The 23,686-nt window shown below is 44.3% G+C and overlaps 2 protein-coding genes across 4 annotated transcripts in view; both read right to left on the bottom strand.

Annotated features, from left to right (window-relative positions):
- Positions 1 to 8,689, bottom strand: part of fbln1 (fibulin 1) — a 31,980-nt gene extending 23,291 nt beyond the window's left edge. Inside the window, exons 1-8 of one of the 3 annotated variants that reach the window (XM_053886556.1) lie at positions 8,568 to 8,689; positions 8,334 to 8,356; positions 8,080 to 8,196; positions 3,407 to 3,515; positions 1,569 to 1,698; positions 1,062 to 1,221; positions 295 to 357; positions 141 to 227 (exon numbers count right to left, since the gene is read on the bottom strand). In XM_053886556.1, the coding sequence (XP_053742531.1) occupies positions 141 to 227; positions 295 to 357; positions 1,062 to 1,221; positions 1,569 to 1,698; positions 3,407 to 3,515; positions 8,080 to 8,134 (604 nt within the window). In that variant the 5' untranslated portion in view covers positions 8,135 to 8,196; positions 8,334 to 8,356; positions 8,568 to 8,689. Of the gene's footprint in view, positions 1 to 140; positions 228 to 294; positions 358 to 1,061; positions 1,222 to 1,568; positions 1,699 to 3,406; positions 3,516 to 8,079; positions 8,283 to 8,333; positions 8,357 to 8,567 lie in introns of those variants that run through there. The other 2 variants (XM_053886555.1, XM_053886557.1) reach the window with 2 other exon arrangements.
- Positions 8,690 to 12,189: 3,500 nt separating this feature from the next.
- Positions 12,190 to 23,084, bottom strand: LOC128770863 (transcription intermediary factor 1-alpha-like). The gene is made up of 16 exons (XM_053885780.1): positions 22,876 to 23,084; positions 22,688 to 22,800; positions 21,484 to 21,634; positions 21,296 to 21,419; positions 21,118 to 21,234; positions 20,093 to 20,207; positions 19,812 to 19,958; positions 19,637 to 19,751; positions 18,214 to 18,491; positions 17,035 to 17,092; positions 16,906 to 16,963; positions 16,569 to 16,832; positions 16,378 to 16,483; positions 15,068 to 15,136; positions 14,869 to 14,933; positions 12,190 to 12,376 (listed from the first exon to the last, which is right to left on the bottom strand). The coding sequence occupies exons 1-12, from the start codon at positions 23,075 to 23,077 to the stop codon at positions 16,709 to 16,711; spliced, it is 1,602 nt and encodes a 533-aa protein (XP_053741755.1). The 5' UTR covers positions 23,078 to 23,084; the 3' UTR covers positions 12,190 to 12,376; positions 14,869 to 14,933; positions 15,068 to 15,136; positions 16,378 to 16,483; positions 16,569 to 16,708.
- Positions 23,085 to 23,686: the final 602 nt, after the last annotated feature.

The following is a 23,686-nucleotide window of genomic DNA, read 5'->3' on the forward strand; positions in this document are numbered from 1 at the left end:
CATGTTTTCACACAACAACTCTTCCTTCATCCATCCTCTCCAGCTTTTGTAATGCAAGTGCGAAGAAACTAAGTATAAAGGAGAACATGTTTCTGACCACGCATATTGAGCGACAACTTGACAGGCTCAACCACACTTGCCTTCACAGGTCTTCCCATCAGGCTTAAGTCTGTAGCCACTTGAGCACTTGCATGTGTCTTTGTCCACACACTCGTGATCACATTGCCCTGCCAGGATACTGAAGGTTAGAGGAGAAAGGTACACTGCAATACCAGCAAAGAAATCACACCTCACCGTTGCAAAGGTCAGCCACGACCAAATCCTGCCCCTTCGTGGTGACCTCCTCCTCTTTGGGCACTGTTGCATGAGAAGAGAACCAAAAGTTGAAAGTGGGTCTCTTTTGATCACGGCAAGATTTTTCCCAAGATGAAACAATGGTCAGTATCTCAGACACCATGCTTTCCCCAGCCAGAAAAAAAGTCTTCTAAAATCATCAGTATCAGTAAACATTACATTTCTGCTCCAAGATAAGCATGGTTAGGAAAACTACAGACAAAGATGTAGCTGTAACAAATAAAACTAGAGTTTGCAAACAGTGACGCCAAATATGTGTCAAATTTCAATTACATAGGTTTTTTGAAAGCGGTGCAGTATATCCTCCATCGTAGTTAAGAGAGTATAGATGGCGTGTACCTATTTGAAACTTCACTACATGCAAGGATGCGCGTCTCATACCATGGTAAGAAGTCTGTTAGTTGTATGAGAAAAAAACATTTCATTTTACTGGCCAAAACTGCAGTTCATAGCTTTAGCAGTTCTCATGCAAGAAGAAGCAGCATTTAAGTAGTACAAGTATTTCCTAAAGAACAAAATAAAATATAGTTTAGACACCAGCAAGAAACAGCAAATTGTCGTTTGAGTTTCCCTAAATCTGGTAGAACGACGGTGACGATGAGAGTAATGAGACTTAGAATCCACTAGGGGGCAGTGTTTGCATTCGTTTGACCCCCTTCCTCCCCTCCTCAGGTGCTCACACTCAAACACTACCAGACTTCACCCACATTCATTCGGTCCGTCGGTCAAGGTTTGGTTGTCCTGGGTTCCGTCCATGCAGCAGGCCCGCGACACCAGGACACACTGATATCCGAAGGCCAAGGTGTGGTCGCAGGAGAGCCCATGCTCCTGAGCAGCCTTCCCCACCAGGCAACAGTCGCAGCACATCTGCAGAGAGAACAAAGAGCGCAGGAGTGGTGAGGAGGGGGCGCTGCACAGGCTGAGGGAGAGGTGGCGGACAGACAGGTTGACAACCTGACAGATGAAATACACACGTCTACCGAGAAGAAAACAGCTGACGGAGAGTGAAGTCGTGACATCGCTCCCAGGGGGCTGCAGCCATCAATCACTTTGACAGCGTGGTAATGACAGTTGGGGAGCAGAGCGAAAGCTTGCGCTGAGTTTTGGGGGAAGGGCCTGAGTCTATATCAGTGTCTGATCATGAGAGACAGAGGCGCCTGCAACTGCAGATGGAAGCCTCAACCTGCAGTTGCAGCAGCGGGCCGGAGACCTACTTTTGTGGTCTTGGTCTCGCAGGTGCTGGTGAAGAGAGAGTCACAGGTTCCCTGGTCCTTTGCCGTGTTGATACCGTAGGTGCACATGGTGTCCTCCAGCACGGCGACGCAGCACTGCTCCTGCACCACCCTGCACAGACAAGACTTGCATCTTCGACAACCATCGAGAAATGCCCCAGGCCAGTCTGAGGGGGGCGTGTGAGAGCATGAACTTAAACCACTCCAAACATACAATATATGTGCACACAAATGCTGTGGCTGTGACATTCTACGGCTGCTTTCCTCCTGAGATTATGTCGCAAACTTGGCAATCCAGGGTCATTATTTTTCATAAGTCACAGGTAAATTCTGCTTCATCGCTTTCACAATAGACAGACTACAAGAGGCGAAGAGGAGAGTGTCGACAGGGTGGACGAGCAGCAGCTAGAGTGAGGAAAGCTTTTGAGGACAGTGGTGAGGCCTCCATTGCTGCATGGACAGTGGCTCTGGCACAAAGACAAGACGCAGAGGTAGATGAGTCAGAGATGAGTCAAAGTTTAGGGAGAACAGGTGGTCACGTGGAGAGGACGAGAATGTTGGACGAAGAGGACAGAAGGGCAATTGGTGATGATGAATTCATGATGAACGAAGACATAAAGGTATGTGTATAAGAGGATGGAGAGGGGTGAAGATGGAGCACTTACTGTGGAGACTTCTGAGAGGAAATGCCGGGAGAAAAAGAAGAACCATTATGGTCGTGTGCAACTGGTTTGACACTCAGACTCAGATACACGTGAAGAGCTTCTGGTCCCAAACATACGCTCAGCTGTAGAGACGATGATATGCTGTCTCACTTATTTTCCCATTTGACTGCGGGTGATTAATTCTGGCTGCTCCGTACCTCGCTGGGAATTTACGAGACAAAGCACATAAAACACTCCTCCCTCCCTCGGCTCTCATCTTTCATTTCCAACAATCCACTTAATGAACTTTTACCAGAAACCCCTTTCCACAGAAGCCCAAATTCAGCATCCACGCCTCCTTTTAAGGGCACGTCTACCGCTTTACTCCTCGGTTTCATTCTCCTTTTTTTTTTCACAGTCTGAAGTCATCCCTGCTCTTTCCTGTTATTGCCTCTCCATCCTCCCACAATGCTGCAGTTCACCTCCGAGGCATTTCCTGGGTTTCGAAATTGCCCCTCGTGTGATCCCCCTCCTGAGGCAAAGTGGTCCTGCTCCCCCACAGAGCTTGTTTCTCTCTATAATTTAGACAAATTTGGGATCACGCGGGGTGGCTTTGGTAAATGTGTTTAACATCAGCGTCACTGAAGCTGCACACCTTCTCGCATTACCAGGAGACCACAACGCCATCAAGGCTTTTCTTAAGAGGCGAATCTTGCGGCTGGAGCTGCAGTTATGCCGGTAATAATCTAGATTTACAAGAATCAAATCAAAATCTTGTCTGGAGACGAAAAACAAATTCCTTGTCCTCTTTAAAAATAGTGGAGCCGACTTATAAGATCATGGTGGGAGGGAGAAAATTACCAGAGTTTTGGCGCGAAAGATTATACTTGATACCAGAGATAAAACCTGAAGGAGGAGCACACTATAGTGTCAGCCATTCATGAATGTAATATTTATCTTCTCTCCTCTATAGATAGGCTCCAACAATACCTTGAAGCAGGGCTGTCATCTGCTGTTTAGTACGTGAGTGTGGAAGGTCGGACGGTTAGAAACACTGTATAACTGAATCCTGATGTCAGCTCGACATCAACGCAACACATTCTCGATCATAAGCCATCCAATATTGACAATTGTCAAGTGGAGGGATGTGAGAAAGCGTCGGCTACGCCTGCTCACCTGCATGGGATGGACTCAGAGATGAGAGGTAGGGATGAGCAATCTTCATTGTTGTTGGCTCGTTTCTGACCATCTTTACAACAGTCCTCGATGGACATCTGTTCCACTCCTGCAGATGAAGAAGAAGGTCAGAGGAAAGGAGACAGAAAAAAACATGGAAAAGAAAGAAAATAACAAGTCCAACAACAAAAAGTCTTCTAGTCACACCTACTCTCTTCAACTGGTGTATGAACCACATCGGTAGTCTTCTTCTACTGCTACCTTGTACTTCAATTTCTGACCTTCTTCAGCCTGAGCATGTCCACTCCAACTCCTCTCCACATCTCCAAACCATTTGAGTCTGTAAATCCAAACTTCTCCTCATGAGAACCTGAGCATTTCCAACTCATGCCATTCCTAACTTTGCTTCCCGTCTTGGAGTGAGACCTCCACATACAAGCTGCTTCTCTTCTGTCATGCCTCCACCTTCTCCCCCCTGCCTGCACTCTCCTCTTCACCTCCCTTGATCTCATGGGAACCAAGGTCACAAACACTTACACCTCCTTGACTGTGGCACAATCAACTCAGCAATAAATCTGCGCCCTCATTCCTTCATGTTTCTCTGATAGACCTTTGGCATCTCTCAGTTCTACCCCAAGATGTTTGTTTCTCTTTGCCCTCGGCCTCTAACTTCCACCTTCAGGAGGTGATCTGTCAGTGAGCCGTCCCTCAAACTTCTGTCGACAAGGTAGAGGTGGCTACAAGCCCCCAAACATATCCTCAATTTCCAGTCTTGTAGTTGGGCACCTCTGATTCTTGCAGCCCATCACCTCCTCTGCTGCATTATACCTATAATATTTGTACTTTTTTGACGTGAATAAAATGTGTTAAAAATAGTGTTTAAAAAGACAAACAGACTGCTGCTGTTGGTCACCACTCTCACTTTAAATACATAGGTTTAAATGTTATTTAAATAAAACGGTTTACAGGGATGAAACAGGCAGCCAATATTAGAACCCTGATCCTTCATAGAAATATTCAAAAGATTTCTCAAGTGCTCCAGGAGCACATCAGATATATGACAGAGCATTCGGGAATTTTATGACTGATGGAAATCCTGTTGACGACGGCTGAGGTTTGAGGCTGGAGCAGAACCGGCCCTGTGGTGACCTGGCTGTTGTGGATTCCAGTTCACGGAATGCCTGGGCTTGGTAAACAATCACATTCATCCGTCTGTGGTCTGTATGATCTGCCAAACGTGAAATAGCTCTGGCAGATTTGCTCCCGTTGATTTTCTCCAGCATCTGCTCGTTGTGATTAGCACGTTCCCAGAAGAGAAATAAAAGTTGTTTTGAGTCGTGCTTGAAGACGTCGGCAGTTCTGGTGGGGTTTTTTTTACATCCATCTATCTCTCTCTGTAGACAGTTCTGGAGGACAGGAGCTTCAGGCTGAGAAGCAGTCCAGACAAGAGACGTATCGGTCGTGATCGGACAAAATTTCAAATTTCATCCTGACTTGGAGCCAATTTTTTTCTTTAATGGTCAAAACCTAGCATTCAAAATTCAATCTTTTAAGTGAAGAAGACTCCAGTGTCATGGTTCCATCACGATGGAATGTGACATTTCTGGATTACTAGAGTCCAAGTGAAGACTTCCTGTGAAGTTTTCCTACGTATTAGTGGCATTGTTAACCATGTACAGGACTGTTGATCACCGTATTCAAACAAAACAGTTTTTGTCAACCACTGTGTTTTTGGTCGCTGGGAGGAAACCAGAGAACCAGATGAAAAATCACAAGCACAGGGAGGAACTACCTTCCTTTCTAGTAGAAATGGATAGGTGAGGTATCATGAAACAGTATAGCAGTGTTGATGAAACGATGACCTAATTTTCAGAGGCCACTAGATGGCGCTCTTGGTTTAGAAATTATGAGAAGTTTCAGCGAATTAGTCGTAAAAGTCCAAACATTTCACAGCAGCCAGCGCCATCTGGTGGCCTCTGAAAATCAGGACATCAGCCCTTCGATACTGTGTCATGAAGCCTCATCTACCCATCACTAGTTAGTAGAACCTTTTCAGGAAGTGAACCATTTTCAGATCAGAATTCATCTCTTTAATAATGAATCTGACTGATGTCGGCACATTATTGGATATTTTTTTTTACATTAGATGGCAGTATCAGTTTGTCTCAGTATCTAAAGTTAGTTTTTAATTGAGCCACGTGTCTGTCCTGATGAGATCTTTATCAAACTGGCATCAGATCGGCAGTGAACCCATGAAGTTAATGCATACTTGTATTTCATGCATCAAATTCATTTCTTCAAGGTTGTCGCCAGCACAGCCGACCATAGGGGGCGCAGTAATTTGGGGAGGGTGTTGGGAGGTGTTTTCAGTAGTTTTTGTGATTAAAAATTGTGACCCATAGCAAGAGCTGGTTGTCACCTGTCTGTTCACACGGTCGGGTTTCTTGCTTTTGCATGTGACATGCCATCTTCCTTTATGCCAGAACATTGCAACGCCACCTACAGGCCAAAAGGTTCTGGAAACTGAAAGAGGCTTCAATCTCCACTCTGCAAGGACTTCTGGATGTGAGGTTAAGGGTTGTGAGGATGTGAGGTTGCACTAACCAATACCTTCTTCCAAATACACAAAAATACTTCAAAAGAGTGTGATGTTTAAAGCTAAAACAAATAAATATATAGATGTTTTTCTTTTGTTTGTTTTGTTTGAAATAACATCTAAATCACATTCAAAAGCATTTCCCAGTCCGCTCACTTCAGCGACAAAACCCATGATGATGTTTCCAGACTCGACGATATAAATCTCCACCAGTCAGCGCCGTGTACTTAGAATGACAAGAATATTTGGTCACGTTCTGTAACCACTAGGGCTGCTGCAGACATTAGGACCTCTCAGTAGCACTTAGCTGATAACTAATTCTAACGCAGTCAGGCTCATTCCAGCGCCGCCACCACCGTCTGCCGCCGGGCAAATCGAAACACCAGAGGAGCACTAAAAGTGCTGTTGTACGGGACGCAGCAGTCCTCCAGAGCTGCCACTCCACTCTGTGATGTATCATCCACCCATAATGAGCCGATTTCCATCTCGCTGTTGCTTGTAAGTTTTCTCTTTCTTGGCAGAGCAGCGCATGGCCCGTCTAGACGCCCGGAGTAAACAAGACTTAATGAGCCTGATGGTGGAAGTCTGCCCAGACGCCGGAGCTGCCTTTCAAAAACATCGGTATTCTAGGATTTTATTGATGCTGGACTGCTTATCTGAGCACGCCGGACCAGGCGGAACGTGCTCCTGCTGACTGTGAGAACAGGAGAACATATCAAGATCAGGAGCTCTTGATATGGTCCAAGCTCTAGCCCTGTCGCCCACCAGGTAGCATGAATCACACCCGGGTGTCTGCCTCTCAACCTGGTGGGAAGTGTGAGGCCTGGACGGAGCATGCCTTCACAGCATACCAGGGCACCCCCCCGAGTTCTTACCAAGTTTGGAAGGGACAATTGTGAAGGCGTTTAGGCTTGCACCACTTCACAAACACTATTTAAAAAATATACACACTATAATATCATGTATTTCCCAGACGCAAGCATTGTTCTAAATAGGTTCCTTTGCGTACACATTCACACAGTGGCAGGCCTCAACAAGCAGTTCAGTCCATGACTTGGAGAGAAGCTGCCAAAACCCACATTCATGGTGTAATAACAGCTCAAATTAAATGATAGAAACTGTCTCATGATTCTCTGTGTGTGTGATAGTGTTAGCAGTGTGAAGTGTTGCCAAGCCAATGAGGGAAGAATGAAAAGAGACGCTCGCATGCTTGGGTCATTGAGTCAAATTTGCTTCTAAAACTTGAGTGCTTTTCTTCAAGCTTTCATCCTAAAGCCCTTTTAACGGCGCCTCTCCTCTTACCCAATCCCCCGGGGGGCACACCACCCACTTGGTGAACCACTGGATTACCATGTATTTAGATGTTTACAATGTCTCTTAAAGGCTAATGCGTCACTACTTTACACAACATGTAAACACAACATCATATCAGACTGTGGTGCCTCCATTTGTAGTGAAAACAACTCAAAAGTTTTTCTTGATTCGATGGAGTTTCGATAGTTGTGGCATCACCTACAGGCCTATATTAGTCGAAAAACAATATACCACAATATGTATCTCTTGTGCTCTGTGAATCTGAAAATACATTTGGCTAATAACTTCAATAAGGAAAATCTACAATGGAGAATAAAGCAATTCTAAACTTCAATTTCTGTTAATGCTATATTGATATATTGTTATTTTATCACAGAATTTGCTTATAGAGTCACCAATGAAGAATTTTGCTAGATATATTCATAAACGTGAGCAAATATAGTGCATGCAAATACATATAGTTTTCTTTGCACAAAAAGAACGAGCATCGTTACTTTTTTACCACAGTCGCAAGTTGTTTAGTGTTATTTTAGAGGTTATATTGTGTCACTGCTGACAAGAGCAGACTTCAGAAGAACGTTTCATGACAGTTGAAATGTGCAAAACTCTGAATCAACAAGTCTGTTGGACTGAAAGAGCATCACATGTTCCAACTAGTCCAGCTTCATCACATCCTGGTGCCATCATCTGTCGTCATCCTCCGTTCATATCGCATTCCACACCAAACTCTGTTATATACAGTTGCTTTGGAAAGTCACCGTACCTTGTCCGAGCAGGAGTCCGAACAGAGAGCAGAGCAACACCGACCACAGAGCCATGGGGACCGAGTTGGTGGTGGTTAATCCGCAGGATGTTGGAGGTGAAGAGGCCAGCGAACAGTCTGACTCCGCGGAAAAGAAGTGATGGAGGGAGAGAGAGGGAGAGAGAGACGGCGTGACTGCAGGAAGGAGAGGGAGGGAGGCAGGCAGGCAGGCAGGAGGGGGGGAGGCTGCCCGCCGCTGCACCGCTTCGGCTCACCTCACTCGTCATCCGGACGTTGTCTGGAGGAGAAAGGAAACGACCAGAACGCGTGTTACGTCATGTGAAGGCACACACGGCTCTCACTCACTCACCCAAAAAGTCACAAAAACATAGCTTTCATATGAGAATAAACAAACACACGAGTCTAAGTTTGAGCATTGTGACGTGTATCCGAACGTTTTTGACGGTGAAGAATTCGCTGCTAAAGCTAACAAGTGCACGCAGACTCACACTTCACTTTACGTTCCAGCAGACCTTAGTTTACTCTCCGGTGCAGGCAAAGTCCTCGGGAAGTTACTATCATCATGTTTTGTTTTGTTTATTTAAAGAAACAAAGACGACTTTTCACGCGCGTTCATCACGATTCTTAATGATGACGTCAGGACACGTAGGGTTACGTCATCAACTGCGACAGTTATTGAAACTTTATTTTGCTAAACAAAAACTATAATATAAATACTTATGTTACGGACAAATTCAAAGGTGTGGTGGGTAATGAATTTTAGCTGATACCTAATATACCGATTTTAATATCGTGAACTGTTCAACAATTGTTTTCAAAAACTGCATATTATTTAGACATTGATAAAAAAGAAAGCACAAAACTATTTATTAATTTATTTATTATTATTATTATTATTATTAGTAGTAGTAGTAGTAGTAGTAGTAGTAGTAGTAGTATTAGGCGGTTAAATTTCATGAAGACTCAGTTTTGTTGTTGTCATTTGACTGAATTCTTTGCTCTCCAAGGTCCTAAATTCCAGCTTATCACATTGGCTCTTCTGCAGACCATGCAATAAACCAGTTAAACAAACCAGTGTGTTTCCAACACTACGTGTCGCAGGCATGAAGCATCGGCCAATTGTATTATGACTTGGTGAATACATATTTTATTTCTTTTTATATTCATTTATTTTATTATTATTAAAACCGGTGTGTGCAGAGTCATGCCCTCAACTTGGCCCTTCTGTGCGCCAATCCAGTTTTTGTTTTGAACTGACCCCCTCACACAAACACCCTGCTAGCAGAGCCGCGCACACGTCCAGATTGACATCTTCCCCTCCAGATCCATTCAAGCATCCAAACTATGACATAATAATCCACTTTATTTCATTTTGGTCATTAAACTTTTGGAAACTCTGGTGCTTTTATTTGACCCGTCGTGCGTTTTGTTGGCCTCCAGAAGACAGATGAGTGTCCACCAGCTACTGTGCGGTGAAATATGCATGAGCACATGGAAATTGTCTTCCATCTACAGCATATTTGACCTTCTCTGTCTGAGACTAATAAGTCTACTGATGACTCAACATCTGGAGATCGTTTCTGGGGAGTCGTTTTTAGAATGGCTGGTTTTGTCGAGACTGTAAATCTTGAAACACTTTAAATGTCTGGGTGAAAATGATGAATATGTGAGCATCATATATGAGTGATCTTTACGTAAACATCTCACTTCACAGCTGCACGGTAGATGTTGCTCACAGTGTAGTTGGCTGAAGCATGAGGTTATTTATCACATTGTGTCTTCGACGCTAGGTGACGAGGCTATTGGCCTTTCTTTGGAGAGCATTTCTTTGGGGTCAAGGTTCATGGCTTGGGCTGGGGATGAAGCAGAACAGTGACTGTGGATGGAATTTACAGGCCAGATAAGAGTGAGTTCATCCACATAACTGAAGGCATTGTCCTCCGTCCCTCTCGAGAAGAAGAAGAAGAACCTTCATTTGGGCAAGAATTTCCTCACACTGCTGTAACATCTGAAGGTCAAGGAGTTTACAAGAGGTCCAGATCATCTTGAAAAAGCAGTGAGAAGATCATGAGGACGCAAAGCCCAGATAGAAAGGAACATAACCGGTGACCTCCTAGCGACCTGGGTCCAAGCCGTGTTCTCATAACTCGGCTTTCTTTAGCAGCCACTGCTGTTTCACCGCTCGACCACCACCGTGAAGCAACATGCTCGTTTCACCGAGTGAACTGGCCGTTCATATCACTGACCTGATCCCTCAGTCCAGGTGAAGAATCAGAAGCATATTTTGAAAACAACTTTGAGGTTAAAACGCTGAGGCACTTGAGTTTCGAGCTGAAATGAGCTTCACTTGCAGCCAAAGAGAAGTGTGGTCACGCTGCCACACGTCTGGCGGGACTATGAGCAGCCAGCAGCTCGGCTGCTGCACGGGCGAGACGTAATTGCTGCGTATAATAAACATGAAGCAATAGAGACTGAATGAGTGAAGCAGAGGGAGGTGAAACCGTCGTCTAATCAGAGCCACATGTCTTCACCAGCAGAGACATCACGGAGGGTTTGATATGAGGACACCGCAGACACATGCTGCTGAGTGACATCATCTCAGTCGCTGTTCACTGGATCCTCAATAACTATGATGGCTTTCATGAGTTTGCTACGGTGGCTAAGAAGCGCAGAATGCAAACCTTTGGAACATATTTACAAATCACGGAACAATTACATTATTTTTTCCTGAGTTTGTAAGTGTATTTCCTAGTTTGTAAATGTGTCTCCAGAGTTTGTACATTTGTTGACTCCCAATGGCGACACATTCCAGCTACCACTCCCGGATCGCGCTCATATTTTGGTCCCCTTGCTTTCTGTACGATGCTTCATAAACAATTCGCACTGTCATGACATTTACAAACTCTGAAAGCACATTTACAAACGTAGAAAGACACTTACAAACACGGGAAAATATTAGTTTACTAAAGAAGTTTAAATTGGTTTCAAAAGTCTGTAAATGTGTTTTGTACTTCTCAGCCATCGTGTGTCTCTTCTCATTCAATTTAAGTGAAGTAAAAAACTAAATATTAAATAAAAATATTCCTAATATGTGGAAACTAAAATGCAATAGATGCTCCTCCTAAAATGCATTGTTCCAATGGTTTTTTATATTATATATTTATATATTATGTTATGAGTCTTGTACAGCTTAATAGAATTGTTTGAATAAAGAAATACTTTTTAAATGGCAGACTTTTCCATTTATTTATTTTATAAATGTATTTAATAAACTTTATATAGTGTTGAGGCCTGATTTTTGATCACCATTTTAGTGGTAGGAGTGAGACAGACTCATGAGCGTTTAATGCTGAAACTTTGTCAGAAGAGCCCCTCTGAAGAGCAGGGGACCAGACCCTGATGGCTTCTCCACATCCAGGATGAGACCCCCCGCAGGGGTCGCAACATCGTCTTCTGCTGGTGTGGCTTATCTTATCTCAGCTGCAGAGATACAGCTGTGATCTCTCTTATCTGCTCATGTTGTCTGTCACATGTGGGGGAGCCTGGACGGGACAGAGCACTTCAGTTTACCTTGACTGAAGTCTGAAATGATGAACCAGTTTTTGGGAAGTGTCGTATAAATAAAGTCTCTGCTATAAGTTGGCGTCCTTCCCAAAGCCACCACTGGAAGCTCCTCCTTCTTCGGCTGGGGCTTTAACAAGAACCAGCGGTGGGACGTGACCCCCGCGCTCATGGGCAGAGGAAATTAGAGGAGCCGGGTCACATCGGAACGGTGTTGATCTTGTCGGTGGGGGGTTCTGGTTCTGCTCCTTTGAAGCACAACAAAGCTTGTCCCGCCACGTCTGCGTCAATCAGCAGAGGCCCCGGGGACACAGTCGTCCGGCTGCCGGGGGCCCGCCAGGGGAGAACGTGACGGAGGAAGTTATTAAACTGACATCAACTGCTGATGTATTTACATGGAAGACATGTGAAGGAAACACACCGACTGAACAATAGGAGGCAGAGATAGTGAGGAGACGATAATTTGATAATAATATTATGGTTTTGTCACTGAGATATTCTTCAAGAAGAGAAAATGTTTATAAAGATAAACTTTATTCAGCCAGTATACAATATAGACTCAATTCAATCATTCAATCCAGAAACATTACTGATGCATCAAAGTGCGATCCATAGAAGAACACATTCCTCACTGTTTTATCGATCTTTCCCTGCACTGTCTCCGAAAACGCTCTGTCTAAGGAGAGGGAAGTTGCTCCTCAAGGTTTCCTCCCATCGTAGAGACGTTGACTGCTTTCTGTAATGAAGAACAGGAAAATAAATTGATGGATGATGGAACTGAAGAAGCTGAGGAGAGTTGGATGAAAGAGAAGGTGGACTATGGTTCGAGGTAGAAGCCACGAAGAATAATCTGTGGACAGATAGTTGAGAAGACTCAGACCTCCTAGTCACTCTCTGTTCACCTCCGTTCATCACATGGCGACTGCCATGCCAGTGATAGTTGGCCCTCAATTTCAGAATCGGGAGAAGCCTTCACTGAACTAGCGAACCAGGGACATGGAGCTCAGAAGCTTCATGCCAGTGTTTAGAAATGACAAGACTTGGTAAGACTTTGGTTCATCAAAACACAGCCAGAGGTGGAGGCTCAGGAAGATGTTGTCCTGTTGGCCTCCAACTGACAGCTTCCAAGATGGAAGAGTGAGATTACAAATGAAACTGAGTCTTGCTCACTCATCATGGTGAGGTGGAATTTGAGGTTTATTGTCGTCACAATGAAATAAAAGCTGAGCCAAAAGGCAAAGCAAACTGGGTCACGCTAGAGACCCAAAGTTCAAACACAGACTCTAAATAAGTATTGAATTTGAATTCAGCTTTATATATTTATAGCAGGTCCTATAGAATGACTTGGAGGGCCCTGCTTGGCCCCCGGGACCATGAGTTTGACACATGCTCTAGATTTACTGGTCAGTGTGCTCCAGTCTTTTGCGAAATCTTTGGGTTGTGACCTCGGAGATTGCGGATACAAGAGGCTGAGATGAGGATCCTCTGCAGGGTGTTGGGTCTAGTGAGGGTAGCTCAGAGTAGAGGGATTCAGTCTAAGGAGCCAAGATTTGGATTTGATGAGTCATGGATGGAAGGTTTCTCTCCTGATTCTGGCCAGGATGAATCGATACTTTGCTCTAGTTAGTATAAACGTGAGCCTCAATCCAGACTTCCTTCACCATGGACAGGAGACCCCATCAGACCTTCTAGCACCCTGTTCTGAACAACTCACACTGGCAGCTGGTCTGGATCCAAACCATCTAGCATCCAGGTGATCTACAGTCCTTCACATCACTCTCTTTTTATTGTTCTCCTCCAGCACCCAGCTCCACCACACTGAGGCGCTGGTGTTGCAGTACTCAAGACCAGTCTCAGTCTGAAGACCACGTTTAAAGGTCTGCTACCTTTCTGCCCGGTAATGAACCTTACTTACATCAGGCTGGGAGCCTCAAGCTACCAACATTAAAGTCAGTAAATAACCAACATTAGAGGTCGCTGTCCAGCCATTTGTAAAGAGAATGGCTCTAAAAAAGTCTTTCAAGCTTTCACAGTTGGTGGGGAATGATCTTCTGAAGAAGGGATCTGCTGACGGTGGTGTCCTGGGATTCCGATGGCAAATAGACCAACTACTTTGGTCTTGGACTTGGTCTCACCCCGCCTTGGTCTTGAGTGCGCTCTGGCTTTGGGACGGACTTTGGTCACGTTGATCATTCAACCCAGGAGAATGTGCAATGATCCGTTAGAATCTTGAGTGAAAAGACTGTGTTAGACTGTGTTTTTCTATGTAGTCATCAGTGCAGTGGTGCTATGCTCAGTCGTCTGTCCACTAGATCAGGCGTGGCAGTTTCCCAAGGGGCCTCACTAGGTACTGTGACTGCTGCGAGGGGCCATCAACCAAAACTCAAAAAATATAAAAGTGATGACAATGATAATGACAATAATAATAATAATGAATAAAATCCATTTTAATATAATTATAATAATAATAATACAAAGCAAAAAGTAGTTACATGTAACTAAATGTGTTACTAAAATATAATAAAAGAAGGAGAAGAAGTGTAATAACTACATGACATTTTATGCTTAATATATGTAGTATATATATTTTTTTTTTTCATAGTTTAAAAAAAAAATCAACTGTGGGGTGCAGAGTTTATTACAAGGTATTTCTTTCATCGTACATTATTTATTTATTTATTAGAAATAATTCTAAAATAAGAGTTACACCTTAAAAAAAACATATTAAATTTAAGAATCCTCAATGAATGAGACAATCAGACACAAAATATGGAATAATAAATTAAAAAAGGAAAAAGAAAGTGGTCAAATGGTCATGATTGGTGAAAAATGGAAATTTCTGATGCAGCCTGACCATAAATTCTGCACTTGAAAATGAGAGGATCATAACAACACATTTGTAGCCTGAGCTGAGATGAAGTGCGAGTCCTGCCCAGTGAAAATGTCCAAGCGTCAAAACTCTACTGTAGCATCTTCATTGTCACCAACTTACCGTGCTGGATTTCAGCTCCAGCAGACGATGAGTGAATCATCCCATCAGTGGGCGCCCAGATGAAGACTTACATTGGACAGTGACCGCTACATTTAAGAGTTTAGGGAGACGGAAGAGGAGGCGGCGTTGAACCATGACCCTTCCTTTGCCAGTAAAACATTCCGAGCTGAAGTGTGAAATTGAAGTCGACGTCCTAAAAGCTTGTGTTTAGGACCATGTTGGTGTTTGCTTCTTACCTCACGATCACTTTGACTCGGGACTCGTCGACTCCTTTCCTGGTCGACTCGCTCTTGGCGCCTCCCTGCAACAGAGGGAGAGGTCCTGCACTCAGTGGTACATGTGTTTTCTATCCACTGGTTTTGGGCAACGCCAGACTTGGCATCATGCAGGGACAGTTACAGTAACTCCATGTGACGTTAATCCTGCCACACTTACCGAGGGGCTCGCCGGCTCTCCGGGGGCCGAACTCAGGTCACGGGAAAACAAGAGGAGATTCTAGTACTTCTGCAACAATAAAGAAATACAATCGAGTCATTACAGGTTTCAGTGGACCTGTCACTCACACCACGTGGTCTCAAACAGGTCTTAGTCTGGGCAAATAGTTTTCATGGTGGGTAGGGTTGAAATCCTGCGCTGCCGGCAGCGCCACCTATCTGTGGGTGGAAGTCATCTCTCATTAAAAGGATGGAGGCTACCACTGACGTTCATGACAAAGATGGACCTGGACACCTTTCAATAATAAAAAAATAACAAGAAAATCATAAGATTATTTCAAATTTCATTCAAAATTTGCCTGAATAACCAAAACAGTTGTGCAAAACCTGCAAACATGAATAAGAAAATAATTTTAAAAAATGAATAGAGCTTTCACATGGCATTATATATATATATATATATATATATATAATTCCATGACATAAATAAATAATACTGACAATTTCAAAAATGGTCTACCATATAAAAAATAATAATAACAATAATCATCACAACATTGTTTCCATTATCAGAGTTATTATAATTATGATAATTATGATCATAAATTGAATGAATTAGTTGTATTAAAATTCAATACTACTACTACTAGTCCTACTAATAATAATAACAATTGTAGTATATCTAAACATTTTATCATATTGTTATTATAAATAATCAATACTACTACTATTATGTACTACTACTACAAATAATAATAACAACAGCAACAATAAGGACGTTATTATATATATAAATAATTTTAAAAATCCATTCTTTTTTCAAAATCAAACCACCAAACAAAATCGGACTAGTTGGCCTAAGATGTTGGACCACAAATGAAGAAGATGGAGGCCACCACTGGAGTTCATGACAAAGATGGACCTGAAGGTGTGACAGAGCAGAATCTTTGGAGATTACAAACAACGGCGCGGACATCTGAGAGATGCCTATCACGGTTGAGGACCATTTGAAGACCATGCAGGTGGCTCTCATTGGCTACATTGGAATCTAGTTCTAAAAAATCCAGCTGAGAAAGGCAGGTCTTCCCTCTGCGGAGCAGCTTTTGAAGCGAGGCGGCGAGCTCTCAAAGATCTTATCAGAGAGGGGTGAAGATTGTGGCCGGGGTGTTTAGAGGAGCGGGACCGCGGGAGATAAGCCACTCATGTTTGGAGACATTAGTGACAGTGGGTTCAATATAGAGCTCCTGAATGATGACAGACTAGTCATGAAAAACAAGGTGAAATTGTGGTGAAAAGGTGTGAATACGTTACCTTTTGCTGGAGTGTCTCAGCACCTCATCAAACATTCTTCTGTTTCTGGTCTTGCAAAGCCATCATGTCCTGGATAGCAAAGCTATAGCAAGTCTCAAGTGTTGCCCTGGGAGGAGGAGAAAACTGGTGTTACATTTGGGCTCCAATACTTTCCAATACTTCAATTCATTTCTATATGAGTTCTGAGACACCTTGAGCTCCCCCTGGAGGCTCACGGGAGAGGGACGTCTGGGCCTTGTCGTTTTCGCTGCTGCCCCCTCGACACAACACCAGCTAAGGAAAGCGATGCTGCCAAATGTTTCAGTAGAGACGCACCAGCACGGACCTTCATTTAAAGGTCAGGTTTCACTTCACTGTGGTCACAGTTTGGCTCCTTTTTAATGGCCACGTCAGGTCCAGGGGATGAGCGCCGTCTTTTCCGGACAGATGATCCCAGAGGGACCATTTCCAGCAGGCTACAAGAATCCAGAAGACGAGGCATAAACAAGTCTTGCAACCAATGATCCTGGCTATTTTCACCTGTACTACCTGGGTTTCTCCTCTTTGTTTTCATCCTGAGAGCCAGGAGGAACCTGGATCCCTAGATCTGTCAGAACCAGCCACAGTTATGAAGCTGCATTCACAAGTCAAACACTTGAGGACGTGAACCTGACATACCTTCTCTCTGTGGAGTGGGGGGTTGGAGACTCAGGGCACCACTTAGTTTGCCTGATATCTGAAAGCAATATCAATAAAGTTATGATGCATTCTGTCAAGAATGTACTGTAGATTGTTGTCATCAAGAAGCACTTTGTGTTTTCACTCCTCATGTGTAGCTATGTTTGGATGGAAGTCTGGGACCGTCACCAATGACAGTGAACCTGCACTGAAGTGGAGCGTGAGAAAGACTTCTGGGGCAACTGACTTTCATACACCAAAAACACCATAAGATTATTTCAAATTTCATTCAAAACATGTATTTTAAATGCCTAAATAACAAAAACAATTGTGTAAAAGCTGCAAACATGATAATAAAATAATAAATAAATAAATAAAATAGATCTTTAACATAGCATTGATCATAAAAAAAGAAATAAAAATATATCAAGGAAAATTCAATGACAAAAATAAATAATTCAGACAAACAATTTCAACAATTCTCTACCATATAATAATAATAATAAGAAGAAGAAAGTATAGTGTATTTCCTATTATCATAATTATTATAATAATCATTATTATTGTTATAAATAAGCTGAATTAGTAGTATTGAAATTCAAGTACTACTACTACTAATGATTATTATTATATAACTAAACATATTATTATTATTATTATAAATAATCAATACTATTACTACTACTACCAATAGTAACAACAACAACAATAAGAATTTTAAAAAGAATTAAAAAGACTTTTTTTTTTAAATCAAGCAGAGGAAAATAGGTGAAGTTGTACTTAAAAATACAAGAGCACTGATGAATGGGTGAGTTTTGCGGGAGGAGAGGAAGGAGTGTTCCTGCAGCAGCCTGTTCACATCACCGTGACACGTTGATGTGGGTTTTTCACGCCTCGGTTTTGTTCTGTGACTTCAGCGTTGGAACCAAAACACCCGTGAGTTAGACTAAACAAGGAAGATGATGAGATACGATGGGACGTCTTCAGTCCGTCCTGCGTCACTCGCTGGCCTCGCCGCTGTTTTTCTGTTTCATTTCAGAGTTTTGACTCAAGAGAGTCTGATCCAGGCTGACGCGAGTGACTGGGGAAGTGGAGCTGCCTCTTCTATTCAGGACAATGGCATCTCCTGTCAACGCGTGTTAGCGCGTCTTGCCAGCTAACCTGGGGTGACACACTGACCTGGGGAGTCCGGCCGGACCCTGGCAGGCTGGTCGCCAAGTGGCTGGTGGGCGGCTGCCGCCTGGACTGAGTGGGTGCTGTCCTCGGGAGCCGGACGCTCTGGCACCAGGGAGCCGGCGGGGGCCAGTTGGGGTCGATCTTTTCCACCTGCATCTGCAGCTGAGCCAGAGTATTATGGGATGTTCTTGAGGTGAAGCTGAGAGGCGAGCTGGAGGGAGTGAGACCAGACTGTGGTGCAGGGACTCCAGGATCACGTTGGTGCTCCACCACTAAAGAGCCTGGACACACACAAGCGCCACCACTTCAACCACATCCTCTCTCCACAGCGAGGAAGTGTCACTCCACACCAACCAGTGCGAAGCAGCGGTTTTGTTGTCCCACTTCACTGACTCATCTGCTCCCACTATCTCAGGAAGGTCGCCCACGGTACTGAGGGCCATGTTTACAGGCCGATTCATGCTCCCTTTACGTCAGAAATTGCACCCGTCCATTTCATACCACATCCCCATCACGGATCACGCGCTTCCATATGTTCTTTACGTTGCTGTGCACCAATATATCCACCAGTGGGAGCGGCCCAGAGTCAAAAAGATATGACAACAACAAACTCCAAAACCAACATGCCGACTGTGGAAGAAGCATTGATCATGTGGCTCTTGCACGAAAGAGGAACTGCTCCGTTTGGCCTGAAATACGGAGGAAATGAACGCAGAGCAGGGACAGAAGGACCGTACATAGTACATCCGTACATGACTCATCAAATCCAAGTATTGGCTCCTTAGAATGAGTCACTCTACTCTGAGCTACCCTCACTAGACCCAACACCCTGCAGAGGACCCTCACTCATCAATTGTATCCGCAATCTCCGAGGTCACAACCCAAAGATTTCACAGAAGACTGGAGCAGACTGATCAATAAATCTTGAGCGTGTGTCAAACTCATGGTTACGGGGGCCATACCCAGCCCTCCAAGTCAGTCTATGGGACCTGCTACAAATATATAAAGCTGAATTCAAATTCATTATTAATTTAGAGTCTGTGTTTGAACTGTTGGTCCCCAGCGTGACCTAGTGTGTTTTGCCTTTTGGCACAGCTCACTCCCTGATCAGTGAGCAAGACCCCTAGAACTCCGTGACTTGAGGAGAATTTTGTTTGTAATCTGGACATGATGGTCCACTCTCCTATCTTCGAACTGAGCCGTCCAGTTGGAGGTCAACAGGACCACATCTTCCTGAGCCTCCAACACACGTTCACACACAGCTGTGTTTAGCAGTTCAAGAGGAACCAAAACGGCATTCAGTCTTCTTCAGAAACAAGTCTTGTCACTGCTGATCTGTTCCACACCGGCATGAGGGACCAAGCTGAAGGTTCTTGGTTCAGTGAGGGCCGACTATCACTCCAATGGGAGTCACCATTAACCTTACCCAGATCAACACCAGAGGCCCAATAAGAAGAGCGGCACTGGAACCGCACCCCGCCCAGTGGTGTGAAAGTGGTACTGCATTTAGCTTCAAGCAGGTTTTCAATCTGGAACATAATCTGAAACAGGAGACGATACGTTACTGTCATGTGACCCGCGCGACAGTCGGGTCCTCTCACCATGCGCTTGCAGTGCAACAGCGCCACGGTTCCGTTCCTCGACGTGGCCCACATGGCAAACTTCAGGACGTGATGCAGCCGCCTGGAGAGATCAGCGACGTCCTCCTGCTGTTTGCACAAGACGCTCTCCTGCTCCTGCGTCACGGCCTGCAGAAGACCAACAAATGACTGTGTTCAAACATCTCGAGGGGACGATCCCAGCTCCAGGTCACATCCAGATTCTCTGCCGAGCAAAGCATCAATATGTAAAAGTGCTCATGAGTCAGAGAAGGGACACAAACCTCCAGTTGGTGGATCATCTGCTTCTCCTTCCTGTTGATCTGTTCTACTAAGCTGCAGACGGATGCTGTGATGTGTTTCCGGACTGATGACCGGTTCTGACTGACCCGCTGGAGCCTGTAGTGTAAGTAATTTTTCAAGAATTAATAATAAATAACGTACACAATTCTTGTATTATGGAAGTCAAAATGAGCATGTCTCAATGTGTTGTGTATGAGTGTGTTTAGAATAGCATTTGTGTTGGGAGCGACTCTTGGAAACACGCCTCTGTGTGAGGACCTTCTCTGGAGCCAAGTTTAAGCTTAAGTTTGAAGAGTAAAACTTCAAAACACATTGGCCACTGTAGTTGGGTTTAAGCTTGGTTAAGAGTCCTGGTTAAGATTAACCATTAGGTTTAGGGTGAGAGGCTGGGGAAAGGGTTATGGCCACGAGAGGTCCCCACAAAGTGTCTCCTTACAACCGTTGGAGCTTGCGTGTGAACAAAGGAGCTTGTGTTTACTGGGGGTCAATAAGTAAGTAAAACTAGTTGTTTATCTTCTTTGTTTAGCGTAGTTTGAAGTTGTGCGTTGGCTTGGTGCTTATTCTCGCGCAACAACTCCATCGTATCTGTCATTTTCACTTATTGTGTCATTTTGCTCTGTTTTTAATTGTCTTCAATGTTGCTAGAGATGCTCACAGTTAGCATTGCGGATAGCCCCATTTTGCGATCATATGTAACTCATTTATGCTTTTAAAAAGTCCCAAACAAAAGTCGTTTATTGAATGTTATTAATAATAACAATGATAATAATAATCTTGCAGATCATTTTTAAATAAAAGTCAAGATTGTAGTATGCTTTTCATGTTGCATTAAACTGCTAGCAATGCTAACTGTTAGCAACAAACTATGCCCCAAACGTGACCTTTGTAATCTTGCTATTTTAGCGTTTAGTTCATCTGTGCGACTGCGCCCTCTGGTGGAAGCCTGTGGTTACCTGCGTGAATCTGAACTCCAAAGTGAAAACTGTGGATGTTGGAGGCCACTGACCGTTCTTGGACGGAGCGTGAGACCTCCTCGATGAGTCTTTGTTTCTCCTGCAGCTGCTGAGTCATGCTCTCCAGATGCTGCCGGAGGCTTTGAACAGCGTCGGCCAGGAACTGGTACCTGGAAGACAAAAGCAGGGAGCGACTCGGTGCACCGCTCGAGTCACTGACTCTGAGGGTACCTGTGGTCTTTGTGCTGCAGCAGCTGGCAGTCGCGGCACGTTAGCAGGTCGCAGGTCTCGCAGTAGAGCTTCAGCGCCTCCTGCCTGTGGCTGTCACAGAACATGGGTCTCTGGCTGGAAACCTCTGTGAGACAAAAACGCCTGAGCCTTCCCGTTGACGGCATTAGCATCGACGTACGGCGGGAGACCTGCAGCGGCGGCGTCTGACTTGGGCCTGAGCTTGTGGTCTCGGGTGAATTTGACTCGTCGGTGTGCTTCCACACACGCGCCGCACAGGTACTCAGAACAGTTGACGCAGAAAGAGGACGCCTCCGAGTGGTCGTCGCAGGTCATGCACAGCTGAGGAGAGAGTCCACTGGTTTCCGTTCTTATCTAATATTCACAAACTCTAAATCGTGAATCATGGCAGCAGCCGCCCTGTCTGCACTCTCTTCTTCGCTTTCCTGTACTTTCTCTTCTCCATCTCCAGCATCTCCAGACTCATAGAAATCACTGTCTCATCAACAAACATCACCAATTTTGGACAGTGGGAGGAAACCAGAGTAAACAGCTCAAATCCATTATGTCTTACGGAAGCTCAGAGCTGCCAGCAATGGAAAAATATTTTTTGATCAGTATCACGTTATCTCATGATATTTATCACGTCATTCCGTGATACATTATTTCATGATACGCGATACGTATCATGAAATAATGAGATTATATCATGAAATCAGGGATACGTATCATGAAAAAACACGATACGTATCATGAAATAATACGATACATATCATGAAATAATGAGATACTATCGGGAAATAACGAAATATTGTAGTGACTGAGAGGTGGACTGCTGTATTCAGCAGTGGTTGTGGACTACCCATGATGCATGTAGTGATTCTCAGGTATTGGGGGAACATCTGTTGTGTGTTTAATGCAGTTAGGATGCTTACGACAGGCGGCATCTGTGGGTTCCCAAGGACACAGAAAGACGATCCCAAGTGTTACATGTCAGAGACGACACAATGGGATGTCTACCTGTATCCGTAGGAGCTCACAGTTGCTGTTTATCGAAAGCAACCGAACTGCATCAAACAGTGAACACAGAGAAGGCATAAAACACAACAGCCACTTGAGTGATGGTGCCCCAACATCTGAAAACACCAAGTGCATCATGGGTAGTCCACATCACTGCTGAATACAGCAGTCCACCTCTCAGTCACTACAATATGTATCATGAAAAAACGTGATTCGTATCACGAAATAACGTGATACTGATCCAAAAACATCTTTCCATTGCTGGCACCTCCGAGCTTCCATAATATCTGTATGAAAAATCCACTTCTATTATCAACATCACGCCTTTTGTTAAGGTTGAAAAGTTGGCTTGGTGAGTGACGACAGGTGACCCACTTGCGTGGTTCCGTCCACGGTGCTGCTCGGTGACTCCACCGCGTCCTTCACAAACAAGTTCTCCATCACGTCCGCTTCCCCGCACTCCCGCCGGCACACCGGGCAGCGGATCACTGGGAATAGAACCGGAACAAGGGCGTCGCAGACACGTCACACAATCGCGCGGTTCGGCTCTGCGATGGACTCACGTGCTTTGCCGCCGCAGGTCGGCGCCAGATTCCGGGTCGCAGCGGGTGAACATCGGTGGCAGATGGAGTGCAGACACGGGAGAAGTTTGGCGCCTCGGCTGCGCAAGTTCAACCCGCACACGGGGCAAACGTCCAGCCGAGTCTCGGGTCCGGAGCCTTCCTCTGGTACCAGGAGGCTCTCCGCTTCGTTCTCCACGTCCATCTCTTGTTGAAGGAGAGAAGAAGCCGCTGGAGGCGCTCGGCATCCCTTCCCCTCCTCATCCGCCCGTCCCCATGACAACCGCTTCACTTCACATCCATCACTGTCAGTCACGCGCAGACACACGCACGACAGCTTCCTCTCCTGACGAAAGGGGCGTGGTCTCAGATCTTCGAATCTTGATGTCAATTCAGACGTCAGAATTTGTGGTTCATTTTTTTTGTCGTATGTGATGGCAATCATTCAAATAGTTACCTCGTGCTTTTTATTATTATCATTTACTCAAATATTTGTTGGGATTCTTTGATTTGTTTTCGTTTAAGTTGCATTTTCATTCGGTCACGGAATGGACAAGCTATCTATTGCTATATTTAAAATCAGTTTCTTTTTTGTATACATTTATGGTGAATAACGAATCCATTTTCACTTTTATTCTAAGATTTGTTTTTTTCATTAAAAGTTGTTTGTAAAATTATGTAAAATGAGCCCATGAAATCACTATATTTATATTTGTTGTTGTTCTATCTTATTAAACCATATATATTGATATGTATGTTTTGCATTTTCAGAGGTTGGACATTTTGCTACCAAACTACCTCTATTTTAAGTGTT

This window comes from Synchiropus splendidus, chromosome 14 (genome assembly GCF_027744825.2).
Source record: "Synchiropus splendidus isolate RoL2022-P1 chromosome 14, RoL_Sspl_1.0, whole genome shotgun sequence".
Classification (NCBI taxonomy): Eukaryota; Metazoa; Chordata; class Actinopteri; order Syngnathiformes; family Callionymidae; genus Synchiropus; species Synchiropus splendidus.

Bases quoted from the DNA above. Each gene is read 5' to 3' on its own strand.
- LOC128770863 (XM_053885780.1), bottom strand. From the start codon at position 23,077: ATGGACGTGGAGAACGAAGCGGAGAGCCTCCTGGTACCAGAGGAAGGC. The intron at 19,959-20,092 runs GTTTGTGTCCCT...GGTCTTCTGCAG, and splicing joins AGATGATCCACCAACTGGAG to GCCGTGACGCAGGAGCAGGA. The intron at 16,964-17,034 runs GTATGTCAGGTT...TGGTTCTGACAG, and splicing joins CCCCACTCCACAGAGAGAAG to ATCTAGGGATCCAGGTTCCT.